Source organism: Mirounga leonina, unplaced genomic scaffold, assembly GCF_011800145.1.
Source record: "Mirounga leonina isolate KUSES-001 unplaced genomic scaffold, KU_Mleo_1.0 Mir_82, whole genome shotgun sequence".
Lineage (NCBI taxonomy): Eukaryota > Metazoa > Chordata > Mammalia > Carnivora > Phocidae > Mirounga > Mirounga leonina.
Genome location: NW_023270825.1, coordinates 56,979,893 through 56,998,987, shown reverse-complemented (window position 1 = coordinate 56,998,987; position 19,095 = coordinate 56,979,893). Strand labels below are relative to the sequence as shown.

General features: G+C 34.2%; 1 protein-coding gene across 7 annotated transcripts in view; it reads left to right on the top strand.

Moving 5' to 3' along the window:
- Nucleotides 1-19,095, top strand: part of MIA2 (MIA SH3 domain ER export factor 2) — a 96,582-nt gene that overhangs the window by 52,120 nt on the left and 25,367 nt on the right. For all 7 annotated transcript variants that reach the window (XM_034992894.1, XM_034992893.1, XM_034992895.1 and 4 more), the window contains 9 exons: nt 1,151-1,273; nt 3,002-3,107; nt 5,528-5,574; nt 6,344-6,434; nt 8,507-8,645; nt 12,790-12,891; nt 13,844-13,904; nt 14,428-14,463; nt 18,578-18,645. In XM_034992894.1, the coding sequence (XP_034848785.1) occupies nt 1,151-1,273; nt 3,002-3,107; nt 5,528-5,574; nt 6,344-6,434; nt 8,507-8,645; nt 12,790-12,891; nt 13,844-13,904; nt 14,428-14,463; nt 18,578-18,645 (773 nt within the window). The remainder of the gene's footprint in view (nt 1-1,150; nt 1,274-3,001; nt 3,108-5,527; nt 5,575-6,343; nt 6,435-8,506; nt 8,646-12,789; nt 12,892-13,843; nt 13,905-14,427; nt 14,464-18,577; nt 18,646-19,095) is intronic.

Genomic DNA, 19,095 nt, shown 5'->3' with positions numbered 1-19,095 from the left:
AGATTTTTATTTATTTATTTGAGAGAGAGAGTGAGAGAAGGCGAGCACGAGCGGGGGTAGGGGGGCAGATGGAGAGGGAGAAGCAGACTCCCTGCTGAGCAGGCAGCCTTATGTGGGGTTCCATCCCAGGACTCTGGGATTATGATCCTAGCTGAAGGCAGATGCCTAACCTACTGAGCCACCCAGGTACCCCTGGGTATCCAGTTTCTTTAGTAACTCTCTAGAGTCCATCTAATCACAAAATTCAGATTTTTGTCTTCAATCCTCGTTTGTTTTTAATCTGTTGTGTCCTCTTAATTCTGTTATACACGTGTAGAAAAAGTTTAGTTTTCTTGTGCTAGGAAATATGCTTATGAAGCCTTAGTTTTGCAGAGAAATCCAATAATTACTGTTCGATAGAATTGAGTTTTAAAGATTTAATAAATTTGGACTTTTCTTTCATATTTATATGGCCCATTTCTTTTGTGAATTGGTTGCTCATTCATCTTTTTCCTGTTTTTCTTACTGACTTCTAAGAGATTTTTGCATGTTAAGGTTATTAATCTTCTGTCGCATATGTGTAAGAATTCCTTTCTAGTTACTTGTTTGTTTTTAGATTTTGTGTTATTTTTTGATTTGTGAAGCTTTTAAGTGTTATGTAATCAAGTCTGTTTTATAACAATCCTTACCTTTTGCATCGTGTTCAAAAAGTATTTCCTATAAAAGTATATACAGTAAAAGACTGTTTATGCAGAATTTGATCTATTCCAGTTTAGTGGTATCTCTGGAAGTTTAATTAACTACAAAACAGCACATGATTTAAAAAAAATATAGGACTTAAGGGATGGTAAGATATGACCAAATCTAACATATATATGTCTCAAAAAGCTTTTTATTTGCTCTAAGTTTATTATGTAAATCAGTTGAACAGTGTTTAAGTTTTAAGTGTCTCTTATTTTACATTATCCTTCTTGAAAATTCTTTGAAAACAGGAGCCTGCCCTTCATTCCCTTCTTTCCTTCCTTCATCCCTCTCCCCTTTACTTCTTAGCAACATATTGTGTTGTATAATATCTATTAATGATACATCTAAATATATAAATAAATTCCTTTACACATAAGTATGAAAAATAATGAGTTGCTTTTTTGTTTTGGTGGGGTTTAAATTTTAGCTTTTACAAGATGCTGAAGAATGGAAAGAACAAGTGAGTCAACTTAATAAACAGAAAATAACATTTGAAGACTCCAAAGTATATGCAGAACAAGTTCTGTGTGATAAAGAAAATCAGATCAAGGTAAGTGGCCCCCCTGGTTTTAGTGACTGAGTCAGCTGGAATTTTGTACTAATTCTGAAATTTGAAAATTTTTGTCTTAGTAACTTTTATTTTTATAATTATTTGGTCAAATTTGAGCATGTATACTTCTTTGGCATTCATTTTAATTTGTACCAGTATTGTCATTCTTGCTCCCAAATGCTCCTTGAAGACTCACAGATTTGTAACGTATATATTATGTAATAGTGTATACTAATTATATATTATATAATATATAATAAATTAATGTATATTATTGATATTATATATTATTTATATATATGATCTATATAAATCATTATTCTGTGTGTCCTTTTTCTCCTTTGCTCTGTATTTTACCCTAGGTATTTAATGAAGAAAGAAAAAGAATAGTGGATTTTACCTTTGTCTTTAGACTGCCATCTGTTTCTATTGATAAGATGTTGGAAAGAATTTTAGAAATTGGACAGATGAAGTTATATGTATTGGCTAGATGTCTGTAATACCTAGATTAGCTGGTGTATGTACTTTCATGGAGATGAATACTTTTCAAAAATAAGTCTAATTGAAACTTGACTCTAATAGGAATATAATAATTGATATTATTGTAGGATTTGTTCATTTTTTCCTACTCCTTATTTGCCTCATTCTACCCTTTTTCTTTCCTGTTCTTTTAAATCTTATGCTTTCAAGCTGCAAACAGATACTCAGGTGTGAGTATCAAGTAATAAGATGTAAAACTAATATTCTGTAATCTACGCAGTGAAGTGGAGGTTGCCATCTTGAAACCTATATATTTATGCTCTTTATGTTGTTACTAAGAATGTTTTTTTTTAAATTTTATTTTATTATGTTATGTTATTATGTATCCCCCCACCCCCCACTAAGAATGTTTTTAAGATTCCAACTTTAGGAGTTGTATTCATAATTTAGGATATTGCTTTATTTTTTTCCCTAATCTTACCCTACTAAAGAATTTGGGATTCTTCCTAAACAGAACAAGAATGAGAAGCTCAGTCAAAGCTGTAAGCCATGTTATTTATGCCTGGAATTCTCAAGAGGGAAGAGATTGAAGGGTAGAAATTATAGAGCAGAATGGGTTTTTAGGTGGGTCCTTCCACAGAAATGCATGGCACAGTCATTTTATTACCTATAGTGCTAGAAAATCTTTCTTTATTCGAGAAAATTCAAAAAGTACTGTTGGAAAACCTGTAATGTACCAATTCAGATTCTGTTCTATAATTTTTTTTCTTTATCTCAATTGAACTCCTCACCTAATCATTTATTTTAGAAAAAAATCAGATCTGTAAAGTCTGTGATCTTTTTATATATCATGTGTCTCACTTGCGGATTTGTTTGACCTCACACAAAATTTACTCTCATGTTAATGGCCACTCTTATTTGTGGCATGTGAAGAATGTCCTATAAGAGAATGTTTTGTTACTTTATAGTCATGTGATGTATTTAGCAAAAATGGGCCATTATCAAGTATTGTATTTGATTTAGGAATAAACAGGTTTGTTTTTTAACTTGTAGAGTTTAATAGTCAATAAATGTTACAGCTTTTCAGAGTATTTACATATCTTAATATCAGCTGGTGAATAAGAGCTCATATACTGTTATCTAGGTAGATTGATTTTTAAACTGTGACTGCACATTCAGAAGTTGTAAATCAATTAGCAAAAGGCATTACCCTCTTTCTCTTTTTTCCCTTTTTTGCTAAATGTCAAGTCTCTTACTGAACGCTTGATAAAGATGAAAGATTGGGCTGCTGTGCTGGGAGAAGACATAACAAACGATGATAACTTGGAGTTGGAAATGAGTGAGTCAGAAAATGGTACGCAGTTGGGTATTATTAAGTCATGATTCATCCTCTTTTGCTAAAAATGATGAGCCTGTTGTATTTTCTTTTAGTTCCCTATGTGCACCATGGTCCTTTTTTTTTTTTTTTTTGGCTTTCAAGTTTTTTTTTTTTTAATTTAAATTCAGTTAATTAACATATAATGTATTATTAGTTTCAGAGGTAGAGATCAGTGATTCATCAGTCTTATATAATACCTAGTGCTCATCACATCACGTGCCCTCCTTAATGTCCATCACCCAGTTACACCATTCCCCACCTCCCTCCCCTCCAGCACCTCTCAGTTTGTTTCCTATGATTAAGAGTCTCTTTGTTTCCCTCTCTGGTTTTGTCTTATTTTATTTTATACTCTCTTCCCCTATGATCCTCTGTTTTGTTTCTTAAATTCCACATATCAGTGAGATCATATGATAATTGTTTTTCTCTGATTGACTTATTTTGCTTAGCATAATCCCCTCTAGTTTCATCCATGTTGTTGCAAATGGCAGGATTTCATTTTTTTTATGTCTGAGTAGTATTCCATTGTGTATATATACAATATATACACACACCACATCTTCTTTATTCATCTTTGATGGACATCTCTGGGCTCTTTCCATAGTTTGGCTATTGTGGACATTGCTGCTGTAAACATTGGGGTGTCGGTACCCCTTCAGATCACATTTGTATCTTTGGGGTAAATACCCAGTAGTGCAATTGCTGGGTCATAGGGTAGCTCTGTTTTCAACTTTTTGAGGAACCTCCATACTCTTTTCCAGAGTGGCTGCACCAGCTTGCATTCCCACCAACAGTGTAGGAGGGTTCCCCTTTCTCCTCATCCTTGGTTTCCTGACTTGTTAAATTTAGCCATTCTGACTGGTGTGAGGTGGTATCTCATTGTGGTTTTGATTTGTATTTCCCTGATGCTAAGTGATGTTGAGCATGTTTTCATGTGTCTGTTGGTCATTTGTGTGTTTTCTTTGGAGAAATACCTGTTTATATCTTCTGCCCATTTCTTGATTGGATTATTTGTTTTTTGTGTGCACCATGTTCTTTTTTCTTTTTTTTTTTAAGATTTTATTTATTTGACAGGGAGAGCGAGAGAGCACAAGCAAGGGGAACAGGAGAGGGAGAGGGAGAAGCAGGCTCCCCGCTGAGCAGGGAGCCCGATGTGGGGCTCAATCCCAGGACCCTGGGATCATGACCTGAGCCGAAGGCAGATGCTTAACCATCTGAACCACCGAGGCACCCCTGTGTGCACCATGTTCTTTATGCAGTTCTTCTTTGGCACATCTTCTTCATCTGTCTCTAATACTCTGTCCCTCTCTCACCATCCCTTACTTTTAAGCTTCAGTTGGAATACTGCCTTTTCAGTAAATCTTTCTCCCAACTCCTCAGACAGATTTACAGCTTCTTTCCTCCCTGTTCTTTTTATATATTGTCCATCTTTGTTACAGCAATTTTCACATTGCACCATAATAATTTCAATGCCTGTTTTTCCCTGTCCGCTAATCAGATGGATGGGTGGGTAGTTTAAAAAATGAGTGTTATATAGATGAATACCTTAGGATACTGTTTTTGTTTGTTTGTTTAAATTAGATGGCTCAGTACTTTAATCCTGTCCATCCCAACTGTTATTACCACTGCTGGTTGCAGTCTGGAAACTCAGGCAGGAGTTAGGTTCAATATAGCCGCTCACTGTATTTTCAGACCAGTTCCTTTGACTTGAAAAAAGAATTTTTTGTTGACATAGTTATAGATTCATTGGAAGTTGCAAAAAGAGTACAGAAGTGTTTTGTGTATCTTTTATTAGTTTTCCACAGCTCTTCTGACTTTGTGTCTTGTCTCTTTTTTCTCCTTCTACCCCCTGCATAATTAGCAAATTTATTAAGGAGCAGAAGATACGATTTTTTTTGTATATTTCTTTGGTGATAGCATTAGTGCACTGAAGAAGACTGCATTCCTAAAGTGAACACATGTGTTCTGTTTGTACTTTTTCACTTCTGCTTTATCTTACAAGAAGCAATTCCTTTTGTAATGAGAAAATGTGTGCTTGTTTAATGTTATTTAAGTTTGGAGTATGATTCCACTTACATTTTGTATGCTGAAAGATTCCAAGAATAGTCGAGACTGTGGACTGTATTTAGGTGAATACCAGATTCTTATTATAAATTTGTTCTTGCAGTGAGTAGTGAAGAACCTCTTTAAATGAAATTATGGTACTTCCAGTACTTTATTGTTTAGCTTCTTGGGAGCATGTCCAAGGCTATCCTGCCTTATATCAAATTCTTTATTAAAGCAAGAAGAGGGATTATAAGGCCCTAGTTGCCTGAACTAAAAAAATCATTTGGATGTCTGTTGTGGCGTGGCACTGTTTTCCCAATTTATTGTTTTTTTTTCTTCTTTTTTTTACATAGATAATCAACCAGAAGGAGCTTTGAAGAAGCTGATTCATGCTGCTAAGGTTTGCATTACTACATAAATATAAAGAATATAGAGAAGGAAATAGAACTTGGATTAAACCTGTAGGTCCTTAGTAATTATTTTAAAAGTCCGTTTTATAGTTGCCACCATAGAAGCGATGCAGATTTTCAGAAGTGATCAGCATTTTCTTTATCAACTGCTTTTTTCTTTTTTATAATAACTTTAGAAATTCATATTGTTAATTTTTAGAATTTAATCAGAATACAAATTTTTAAGGTCTGGACTAATGTTTTTGGATAAGGAATATATTAAAAATATTTAGTGTATTTTCTCTCATATTTCTGACTTTGAACATTCTTCTTCCTCTGGTCTCAGTATTTTCCTATTCCTGTTGCCCTATATCCTAAATTGAGAAGTAAATGCTGGGTTCAATTTCTTCTACTTTATCCCTTCTCTTTTCCATTGTAGTAGTGGTTATCTTGATCTTTACTGAACTATGTGAAGTCTTGGTAATGTACTTTGAAGCTTGCTCTGATTAAAACTTCTGTGTTGAAAGTAAATAGAATGAAAATACCCACTTTTTAAGGATCAGTCATTGATCTTCTCTCTCTGTTCTGATATTTACAACTACTGATGACTTAACTTTTCAAGATGGAAGCTGCATTGTTGATTAATGCATTCTAGGTGATAATTTCATCAGAGTGATAAAAGAACTTCAAAAGGTTGGGATAGTATATTGAGATTTTTTGTTTTTCCTTTTTTGGTATAACTGATTAATGTTGCTTTTTTCCTTCTTCCATTCTCTGAAGTTAAATGCTTCTTTAAAAACCCTGGAAGGAGAAAGAAACCAAATTTACATTCAATTATCTGAAGTAGATAAGACAAAAGAAGAGCTTACAGGTAGGTTATATCTCCTTATCCAGAATGGTACTGTTAACTGAATCAATTATGCAAAAGCCCAGTTCGATTGTTTTTATAACTTTTACTTTTGTTTCTGATTTGTGAAAAATTAGTACTGAGTTTTTTGTTGGTGGTAAAGCCTGATTATCAGTTTCCTCCATATGAAATAAAAATAATTAAATTATTAAAAAAAACCATGTAAAACCATACTTATCTTTGAATTTCAGTGTTATATGTGTGATACGGTTTTAGATGTTAAAAAGTAGCAAATTAAAACTTAACTTTTAAAAGATCATCCCTATGATCCAGTTTTACCAGAGATGATATCCAGCATTAATGTCTGTTAAATGACTGTTCTTGGCATTGGTTAAAGCCTAGGTCAACAGATTTCTTCTGATGTAGATTTAAAAATTTCTGTGGAAAGACAGGTTTGCACATTAAAATCATTTAATGTTAGCATATTTACTTTAAACTTTCCTTTTGATATATATGATTAATTGATAGATGAATAATTATATGCCTTAAGAGTAATTAGAATGCCATTACATATGATTACTAAAATTTTAATGCTTGTTAGTATGATTTTGTGATTTTTGAAACTGCCCTCTACACAGAATAAGTTTTGCCTTTCTTTTTTTTTTTTTTCTAAAGATTTTATTTATTTATTTGACAGAGACAGAGATAGCGAGAGCGGGAACACAAGCAGCGGGAGTGGGAGAGGGAGAAGCAGGCTTCCGCCCGAGGAGGGAGCCCGATGTGGGACTTGATCCCAGGACCCTGGGATCATCACCTGAGCCGAAGGCAGACGCTTAACGACTGAGCCACCCAGGCGCCCAATAAGTTTTGCCTTTCATTAAGATTTGTGGTGGGGGCGCCTGGCTGGCTTAGTCGGTAGCGGTAGACCATGCGACTCTTAATCTCAGGGTCATGAATGCAAGCCCCATATTGGGTGTGGAGCCTACTTAATAAAAAAGATTTGTGGTTATGATTTATATACATGTTTTGGGAGATGGCACCTCAGTCTTAGAGGAAGTCAAAGGTGGAGTTATGATGTTGGAAGATAAATGGTTTTTAATAACAATGCACTAATTATCTAGCACTCGTAATTACTTAGAATTGTTAATTTTTGTTTTATAAATAATTCTTTTAGGTGGGTTAGCATTTGAAACAAGTTAAAACTGATATTTTTCTCTCCAATCTTGATCTGGATTAAGCTAGGATGATTTTGTACCATTTCTTATCAGAAGATTGAAATTTCTGGCCTGACTTATATATCTCAATTTTGCTTAAAAGGAGGGATGGCTAGAAGTTAAGTATTAACCTGTAAACTTTTTGCTAGATAAAAATAGGAATTGCTCATCATGTGGAAGTAGTTTCCCAGGGAATGTTTTTTTTTTGTAAAGATTTTTTTGTGTGTGTGACAGGGCGCTGCTAGTGGCACTAGCCTGAGCCGGGCAGGAGGGTAGAGGGAGAAGCAGGCTCCCTGCTGAGAAGGAGCTTAACCAACTTAACCGACTTAACCAACGGAGCCACTTAGGCGCCACAGGAAATGTTGAACTAAAATATTTCTTTCCCTTCAGACCTCTCATCTCCATAACCTTCATGAGAATTTTACTGGTTTTTGGCACCCTAACTGAAAATTAGATGCTGGAGGGACGCCTGGGTGGCTCAGTCGGTTAAGCGTCTGCCTTCGGCTCAGGTCATGATCCCAGGGTCCTGGGATCGAGTCCCGCATCGGGCTCCCTGCTCCTTGGGAGCCTGCTTCTCGCTCTGCCTCTGTCTCTCATGAATAAATAAATAAAATCTTAAAAAAAAAAAAATGAAAATTAGATGCTGGAATTAGAACATTGAAGGTTTTGGGAAATCTTGGAGTAATAAAAAAGTTGTAACAGTTTATCTAGTTCTTTAATTAAAATATTAAAAAGCATTTAGGTGAACAAAATACACATTTTCTGTTGGAAAGAATTTCATTTATTAATAATTTATTATTTTTGATAATTTTAATCTTTATGAAATATTAATGTGCATCTCAAAATGTTTACTCCTTTGTGGTTTTTAAAAATTTTCTATAGAGTGTATTAAAAATCTCCAGACTGAACAAGCATCTTTGCAGTCAGAAAATATACAATTTGAAAGTGAGAATCAAAAGCTTCAGCAGAAACTTAAAGTAATGACCGAATTGTATCAAGAAAATGAAATGACACTTCACAGGTAATAAAAATTACATTGATAACTTCACTGTATGGCAAGTAAAATAGTTAAAAATAGTGCATATTCAGCTTATGTGATATTCAAAGTACTCAATTTATGATTGGGTAATATTTCATCAGTTCATTTTTAAGGAAGTTATTTGATCTTGAAACACTTTTTCTTCTGAATCTGACCATTTTTCATGCCTCCCCCACTATGAGTCTCATCTAAACCATCATCAGTTAGTGCCTGGTTTATTGCAGTAGCCTTATGAGTAGTTTTTTTCCACTTAACTTCCTGCACAGTTGTCTCCAGTGGTATGACCCTTCTAAAACATAAATTACAGGTATTGTCACTGTCTTGTTTGCAAACTCCAAGTGCCTTCATGTAACACTTGGAATTTAATCCAAAGCTTTTATATGGGCTACAAGACTCTGTAAGATCTGACCTTTGGCTACCTCTTTTTTTTTTTTTTTTTTTCCCTTTTTCTTGGTTATGCCTCTAATTTTAGCTTATTCATTTTCTTTTTCCTTCATTACCCTCCAGCACACTGGCCTTTCTCGATGATCTTTGGCATACTTAGGGCCTTTTGCACTTGCTCTTTCTGCCTTGAACTGGTATTCCCCTGTATAAGGTTAAATCCTTCATTTCATTTGGGTCTAGGTTCAAATGTTGCTTCAAAGAATCCTTCCCTGGTTACCCTAATTAAGATAATACCTGCAATTCCCTATCCCCTTGTCTTGTTTTATTTTTCTTTATAGCCCTTATAGTCCTCTGATGAATGTCTTTTTTTTTTTAATCTTCCCAACATTGAATGTAAACTCCATGAGAGAATTACTTTATTCTCTTTTCTTCTGTATTTCTGGTTCCTAATATTCTGTCTGACACATGGTAGTTATTCAATAAACATTTGTTGAATATATGAATAAATATGTTAGTACCTTTATATATTAGAGTGAAAGTTTCTGTGCATGTGTGTACTGATGCCTAAATGCATAGAAACACAGAAGACTGTTAAGATACCTATCTGGAGACTCCAGATTTTCAAATACCACTATAGGACATATTTTTCATCATAAAAGGAAATAAAATATAACTTGATTTAATTAATGTAATTTCAAACCCCTTTAATGAAAGTTATTACAGTCGATCTTCATCATTTGTAGTTTCTGTATTTGCAAATTTACCTACTTGAGAAAACTTACTTTTAACCCCAAACCAGTACTCATGGAGCTGTGGTGGTCATTCTTAGACATGCACAGAATGGCAAAAAATGTGAATTGCCCAGTGTGCACGTTCCCAGTCTGCTTTTGTATTTCAGCTCTTATTTTGTAAACAGGTGTCCTTTTTGCATTATATGTAGTTGCCATGTTTTTGTGCTTTTTGTCAAAAGATAACCTTTGTTCGGACATGAGTTATAATGCTGTTGGCCATGAGTTCATTATTAATAAACCAACAATAGATGTTAAATAAGGTGTGTTTAAACCAACACACATAAAACAGGGTTATGTATTGACTGGTAGATGAAAATGCTGTCACCAGAGCATACAGAAACCTAATTCTGCTTCCCTTAAGAGCACTGGTTCAGTATTTGCTAATTTAGGATTTGTGGTGACTTTAGAAAACATAACTAATGGGAATGAGATTCTTTTTTATGTATTTGGAAACTGGTAGAAAATACCAACGTTACATTGCCATCAGGATGCTGGGGGATTTGTTTAGCTCTGTCACTGCCAAGCTGTATACTTCAATCATTCTTTGGGGTCCATTCAAAAATTCAAAACTTGCTGTTCATCATGGACTTTTGGGCCACTTGGGACTGCTCAGGATATGAAAGAGAAATATACTTGACTAAACGGAAGAGCTACAGAGTGGACAGCTCATGGTTTTCATCAGTAAACATAGGAATGGACGACCCTTCATTTTAGGTTAGGATGAAAGATATTGTGAGTAAATTTGGTTAGTTGAGGTAAAAGGAATACTTTTGAGTGTATCTTTTGAACTTGATTGATTGGTTAATTATAGAATTTCGATGTGGAATGTTTAAAATTTCAAAAAGAAAAGGTGTTCTCTGTAGATATTCAGAGCATGGGTGGGAAGCTGAGTAGAATCTTGGCTCTGTGTATGTTGTTGACATTGTGATTTCATTCATTAATCTGAAATATTTTCAATTCCCAAAATACTGTATATTCCATTCTTACATTTAAATTAAAATATTCATTACTCAAATTCAGTGAATTGTGCCACTGGTTGTTCTTTAGAGTAGAATATAGAGAGTTGATAGTGTTAGTAAAATGTTAAATTAATATTTTTGCCTGCATACCAGTATGATTTAGATTCAGTCATTTTCTAGATGCTAGATTGATGTTTTCCATGAGGTATATTACATTACTAGCACTTTTCCAGATTTAATATTGGAGAGAAGTGAAATAGTGTAACATAGAAGCTTGATATGTTGCTTTATTATTGTTATTTTATTTTTAATTTTTATTTTTTTAGAGTGTGAGGGGCAGGGAGGGAGAGAGAATCTTTTTTTTCAGATTTTTATTTTACTTATTTTTAGAGAGAGAGAGCACATGAGCATGCAGGAGGGTGCAGAGGGAGAGGGAGGGAATCTTAAAGCAGGTTCCATGCCTAGCGTGGAGCCTGATGCAGGGCTCGATCTCACAACCCTGAGATCATGTCCTGAGCCATAAATGATGCTTAACTGACTGAGCCACCCAGATGCCCTGATAAGTTGCTTTAAATATGTGAAGTAAGATGTAATTGTTTTTTGGTCAAATCATCAGGCTTCTTTTATAGTGCAGTTTCCATCATTAATGAGCCTACCCAAATTCAAGGGGAAGGTTCATAGACTGCTTTTTAGCAGCAGAGGTGTCAAAGAATTTCTGGCCATTTTTAATCTAGATTCTGTAAAAATACACCTCCTTCTATCTCCAAGCCCATTATACTTTCATACTTCTTCTGAAGAGATGATTTTTATTTTCTTCTAACACCTATGAAACGATTGACCTAGCAAGTGCTTTCTTAGCAATTGGTAATGTAGTTTGTGGAATATAAAACATTTAGTCCTGGGCGCCTGGGTGGCTCAGTTGGTTAAGCGACTGCCTTCGGCTCAGGTCATGATCCTGGAGTCCCTGGATCGAGTCCCGCATTGGGCTCCCTGCTCAGCGGGGAGTCTGCTTCTCCCTCTGACCTTCCCCCCTGTCATGTGCTCTCTCTCATTCTCTCTCTCTCAAATAAATAAATAAAATCTTTAAAAAAAAAAAAAACATTTAGTCCTGCCCTGTAGAATTTCTTCAGTAGTTTGTCATGTGCCTCCCCAAAGTTCATGAAGAAGGGGAGATGTTCACATTTAGGATTCCAAATGTCTTTTCCTGTGGTGGTCAATAAGTATTTCTTGAAGGACCAGTGTTACTGATGATACCATGTGAAACAATGAGTAATATAGTATAATGGAGTCACTACTTGCTAGCTCTATGCCTAGGTTCACTTCTTTAGTTTCTCTTTGCTTCCTTTCTCTCCTTGTAGAGCTATTATGATAATTAAATAGGATAATAATACATGTAAAAGTCTAAAAACAATTTCTTGCACATACTAATGGCTCACTAAGTTAGCTATTATTACTAAGAGAACTAGAAGTAGTAAGAAGGAGTGTTACTACTGCTTTTATTTACTTTGGGTTCTTTATAAGTTAGGTTTTGTTTTGTTTTGGTGTATGTGAACTGTCTTGGAAACTTAATTACTATGTTAATGACTTAACAACCAATTTAAAAATGATTGAAATACAGTTCATTACTTGATGACTTCTTGTCTAGTAAATGTAATGAAGCTTTATATGAGAAGTCTTGATAAATAATATATAGTCATGATAGTTTTTACTAATATTTACCTTTGGTCTTATTTTTATGATAAAGTTTTATAGAAAACTCTTAAAACTTTTATATTAGTAGTACTATATTGGACAAGATGGTTTATAATTTCAGTTTATAATATTAAGTTCCACACGAGAAATATTTACGCAGGTACTTTTTTTCTTGCATGTGATGTTTTTAGTGATGTTATGCAAATTGTTTTATGGGAAGCACCAGTTGCCATATAATTAAAAAGATATATTTGATTATCTTATGACATACTGTAAAAAAGCAACACTTTTTGTTTTAAGGAAATTAACAGTAGAGGAAAATTACCGATTAGAGAAAGAGGAGAAACTTTCCAAAGCAGATGAAAAGATCAGTCATGCAGCTGAAGAGCTGGAGACCTACAGGTACTGAACATATTTTACTCCTTTCTTTTTGAAGTGGGGAGGGTATCCAAAAACCTAATATCAGAAAAAATAATAAAGCAACCGAAAAAAATAAACCCAACATTTTTCTGATTATTTTTCATTTGGATATCTTGCTATTATGCAATTACACAGAAAATATAAGAAGGAAAAAATGTTTTCCTTTCAGTGTGTATGATTTTGAATCTCTCACATTAGTTGTATTTGAACATGGGAAATCCTATTTTATGTTAATGTGAAGAAATTTATGAATAGCTGTTAATTTCAAGGTCTTTCCTCTTTGGTTCAAATGGGGAAGAATGCATACAATATTAAGGAATTTGAGAAGTATGCCTCAAAAAGAGTGAGCCACAGCTAAAGGTCTGAAGAAGTGTTTATATGTCTAGTTTTTTCCTTGGTTCACTTGTCATTAGTTCCATGGAAATAAAAGAAAACCTAGAGAAGATAAGGGGCAAGATTTAGCAGTGTCCCAAACAGTTCTGATATTTCATTTTGTATTAGGAAGAGTAAGCTTGGGTTTTGTCCAAAAGAAGAAATTATCTTACTAGTAGTGTAAAGGTAGTAAGTAACATTTTATTTCACACAGTTGGTTAATTTCCTAGAATTCTGTTAGGATTACAGGCATCTGAATAAGTCTTCCAAGTTCATGCTTCTTAAAAATAAAGACAAACCAATATACCATATAAATCCTTGCATGACCCTTGGTTTAGGTAAACCCAAGTAATAGTACTCTTAAAGCATAATTAATGTTAAAATTATATCAAGAAAAATACACTGCTTTAGAACCTCTAAAGCTGATTAATGTGTAGAGTTCTGGAGTCATTTTTTATATTAAACAAAGCACTCTAGGTGTTTTAATTGATATTTTCAGTAGATACAGTGTATTCTCTCATTTCTTAGTATATGTTAATAGTAGAATGATTGTTCCTTATAGAAAGCGAGCCAAAGATCTTGAAGAAGAATTGGAGAGAACCATTCATTCTTATCAAGGGCAGGTATGTGTGTGTGTGTGTGTGTATAAATTAAAACAATTATGATTTGTTTGAATTGTTTATCTCTATTTTGATATAGGAGTATAGTTACTTGATAGTTGTACACTTTTCTTGAAGCTTTGCACATGTCTGTGGGACATTTATAGGGAGCCAAAGTTCTGGAATAAGAGACCTTTTTTAAAATTACCATGTCTCCTGCTTCTTTGGGAATGTGGATTGAATAAATAAATAAACATATGGGCATTGGGGGTCTCATATTCACTTGGGCTAATTATCTCTTAGTTGGTAACTCATTGTAGTTGATTATTGCATAAAACAGAAATTTACTAGACAAATTTCATTCAGTTTTTGTTTTAAGAATATAATAAAATAAATCATGTGTTTATGAAAATTTGCTTTAAAAATGTACTTTTCAGAGATGCTTGAGTTATTTTTGAGTTTATGAGTTGTGTACTAAATCATAGTGGTAGATGTGAAAATTTTTACTTAAGAAAATCAGTAGTATTTTAATGAATTTCTTTTTCAGATTACTTCCCATGAGAAAAAAGCACATGATAATTGGGTGAGTTTTAAATTCTCTTTGTCACGTTGTTCTTTTTCCTAATTGAAATGAGCAGTTTAAAAGGTACACTTTCACACTGCAAATTAGGTTAGTATTAAATAAAATCAGTTTCTTTTCATTTTACTGGTAGAGAAATTAAGTTCTTTATGAACTAAATACTTTGTTATAACACAGTTATTCACAAAATCTAGTTTTTCCCTCTTTGTTTTTACTTTGCAAGGAGCTTATATTCTCTCTGGGGGAGGTGATGTAATGTTTGTGGATTAATTGTTTGAGGACCCTGGATTACCACTGATACTTGTGGACAAGTTACTTAAAATTACTGGGCCTGTTTACTCATCTGTAAAAACAAAAGATTGAACTAAGTGATATTGAAAGCCTCTTCTAGTTGTGAAAGTTATACAGTTTGGGTATCTGATTCTCAGTGTTGAATTACTTGATACACATCAAGAAAAAGATCATAGTTAGAAATGGCATGTCAGTGCTCCAGAGGAGGACTGTGTAAGGAAATGATAAGGATATAGGTTTTACTAATTGTAGGAATGGTCTGTCTAATATGTAGAACTGTTGTAATAGCTGGTGTTTATAGGACTTGTCCCTAGGAGTCTTCAAGGGGAGACAGTTTGCCCAGTGGATGAACACATGGAGTCTGGAGTCAGCCTGTTATGGTTGGTATCCTGGTTCCATCACCTGTAACAACAACATCTGTTGTTTCCTTACCTGTAAGGAAAGATAGATAATATCAATAGTACCTATTTCATAGAGTTACTATGATGAGTAAGTAAGATAACTCACGTAAGGCTGTTAGCCAGGTGCCTGACACATAGTAGGCACTCAGTACATGTTAACTATTACTATACTGTTGCACTGAAGCTTGGGAGATATTTCTTAGATGTGGATATTTCTGGGAGTGGAGATTCCAGCATAGGTTGAGAATTAGACATGTTGAATTTCAGGGCTCTTCCCATTTCTCAGATTTTGTGTTGAGGGCTCAAGTGAAGATTTGTTATTGAATTAAGCTGGGCTTGGAGATGAATTTAATCTTTTGCACCACTCCCCACTACTTTCTGAATACTAAGAACAGATTATTTGAAGAACTGATGTTTGTTAGTCTCTTGTATTCTAGACACTATACTTAAAGGCATTTTGCATATATAACTCATTCAATCCACATAATAACTATAGAATAGGTATTATAACTCAAATTTTACAGATGAGGAAACAGCCCAAGGTCACATGATCAAAGAGTGAAGAGTAGAGATTGAAATTCTGACCTTTTTGATTCCAAGTCTGAGCTTTTTCTGTTACTGTACATATTGCATTTCTTGTTTAGTAAATAATGACATTGACTTTATGTTAAAACATGCAAAAAGGGGGCACCTGGGTGGCTCAGTCAGTTAAGCGGCTGCCTTTGGCTCAGGTCATGATCCCAGGGTCCTGGAATTGAGCCCCACGTCAGGCTCTCTGCTCAGCCCGGAGTCTGCTCCCTCTCCCTCTGCCTGCCACTCCCTCTGCGGGGGAATGTGAAAATGCAAAAAATATCCTTTATGTCTCAAAATGAAGATTTTTAAAAAAATATTTATTTATTTGAGAGAGGAAGAGAGAGAGTGCACATATGAGCAAGGGGAGGGACAGAGGGAGAGGAGGAAGCAGACTCCCCACTGAGCAGGGAGCCAGATCTAGGGCTCCATCCCAGGACCCTGCGATCATGCCCTGAGCCAAAGGCAGATGTTTAACCAACGGAGCCACCCAGACAGCCCTCAAAATGATTTTTTTTTAGATTTTATAAAAATAATGTATACTTAGTGAATAAAAAGTTCAGACTATATAGAAAAGATGTACAAAGAAGTAATTAACAATATCACTTTCATTTATTCTATACCTAAAAAAATATATTTAGACATAAATCACATGTATGTTTTGAAAACTGAAAACATGCTATATATAACTGTTTTATATCCTGCTTTATTTAATATATTGTAGATCTTTTTCTATGAATATTTTATAACTTTTTTTTTAAGATTTTTATTTGAGAGGGAGAGAGTGAGTGAGAGAGAGCACAAGCAGGGTAAAGGGCAGAGGGAGAAGCAGACTCCCTGCTGAACAGGGAGCCTGATGTGGGACTCCATCCCAGGACTCCGGGATCATGACCTGAGCCGAAGGCAGGCGATTAACCGACTGAGCCACGCAGGCGCCCCTGAATATTTTATAATTTATATAAACCTTTCCCATTTGATAAATGTTTCCTTTGTTTCTACTTTTTTTTTTTTTTTTTAAGATTTTTTATTTATTTATTTGACAGAGAGAGACACAGTGAGAGAGAAGGAACACAAGCAGGGGGAGTGGGAGAGGGAGAAGCAGGCTTCCTGCTGAGCAGGGAGCCCGATGCGGGGCTTGATCCCAGGACCCTGGGATCATGACCTGAGCCGAAGGCAGATGCTTAACGACTGAGCCACCCAGGCGCCCCTGTTTCTACTTTTTTACTGTTATAAATAATTTCACAATTTCAGATGTTACTTTTTCCTTTGAGCATTTTTTTGCTCCATCCCATTAGATCTAATCTTTTCTTCTTTTGAATTCACATAATACTTTGTTTTTATGTGTTCTATGGCAAGTACTCTGGTCATTTATAGTTGTTTTTACCACAGATTTAAGCTTCTTAAGATAGGGACTGTTTCTTTTCCCTTAATACCTGTACTTAATAGAATGCTTTTTTGCATATTGTAAGTATTTAATATCTGAATACAGTGTGGTCATTCATTGAAAGCACAGTTTTACCTAACCTTTGAAGTGTAACTTTTCAAAAGCTTGTAATCATTTAGCATCAGTACATTTATATTTATATTTTTTGTAGCTATGTCTTTCGTATTGATAGCACTATAATCATAGTAGAATTTACTTTGGACTTACTAACTTTGCATTGTTTTGTGCCTTATAATTAAGAGTAAATAGGTTATATTAAATGTATAGAAAACATTAAGAAGTAGTTTTGTTTCTGCATTATTAAATGAATTGGTATTTTATTAACTAAAATTGTTATGGTGTAATATTCTTTTTTTTAGTATAAAATTGATTATATGGTTATGTTAGAAAATGATTTATACGTGGAGTCTTTTTCATAATGAATGCTAAAATATGGTTAAGCTATGTTTTTTTTGTGTATGTGTGTGTGAATATTTAACATACTTTATTCTTTGGCCAGTTAATGTCAGTTTTAATGTGTAGTTCATAATTTTAAGTGAATACATTTGATAGTTCTTTTTACTTGTAAAAAGTTGTGATTATAGACTGAGTGAAGTTGCCTACCTTTGTATGATAAATACATTTGCCCAAGTGGATTGCATTAGTTTGGCCAGGTCTGATGTTCCAGACACTGCTACTTAACTGGAAAGTTCACTGAATGACTGGGAAACATGCAGTATTCCATACACGTTTAACCTTTGCCCACAAACTACTTAGGAATATTATATGTTCTTGGTATTTTTTATAAGTGTAAGTTTATTTTGTGATTTTCTAACATTTTATTAAATAAAAATTTCACTAAACAAATGTAAAAGACTATAGGAATTGATTTTAACAGTGCTGTTCACTTAACAGACATGCTGCATGCTTTGATTATATTCAGCCATTTTAAAAAATAGCCTATATGGGCATGCTGTGAAACTGTTATAGACCTTTATGGTTTCATTGCAAATAGTGATTTCTCTCCAGAGACGGCTGTCTATGATATTATAGCCAGTGTACCCATGCCTAATGATTCTGAGTCTCCATTCCCATCACCCTAAGCTTGGGTCCTCTTACATTGCTTTTGTCATGTTACTTGGATATTGACAGCAGGAAATAGTGCTAATCCTTGACTTCACATCTAGATGACAGCATTCATTGGCAAGTATGTGATCAGACTCCAGCCTTGAGACTCATGTCTTCTGGTTATAGGAAACTCATACCCCTTTAAACAATTCCCTAAATTAAAAAAATTTTACGATGAGTTTCTGAAATGGATACTTAAGTGATTGTGATATTTATGAATACTTATCTCTCATTTTACGTTTGTATGTGTTATTTTTAAAATGTATTTTCAAAAAAAGATAAAAAATGTATTATTTTCTTTAAGTTGGCAGCTCGGACTGCTGAAAGAAATCTTAATGATTTGAGGAAAGAAAATGCTCACAATAGACAAAAGTAAGTTTCTTTGTGGGAACACTTTAAAGCTTTAGTTATTACTTTATTTTTAATTGTTATTTATTATGTAGTACTTTTATAGGGATAAATAAAACTTGCATGGATCCAGCATATCTGGTGGTGAAATATTTATTAGTTTTACTATGAGTTACTAGATTTTTTTTTGTTTGAAACACTTGTCTTAGAGAAGTTATTTTAACAGAGGTAAACTGTTCACATGTTCTTCTGTAAAAAGCATAACTTAAAAAGAAATTTTTTTTTAAACCAGAGTAGGAAGAAGGTGATTACAAAGGATGGAAAGAGAAAGGACAAATCTCTGATGTAGTAATTCTCAGAGTAATGGCATCTTTTAGTAGATGAATGGGTAGAATAAATGTTTATTGTTTCTCTCATTCTCTGGTTTTCTTGTATTGGATGACAGTGCCTTACAATAATAAAATGAAAGGGAGA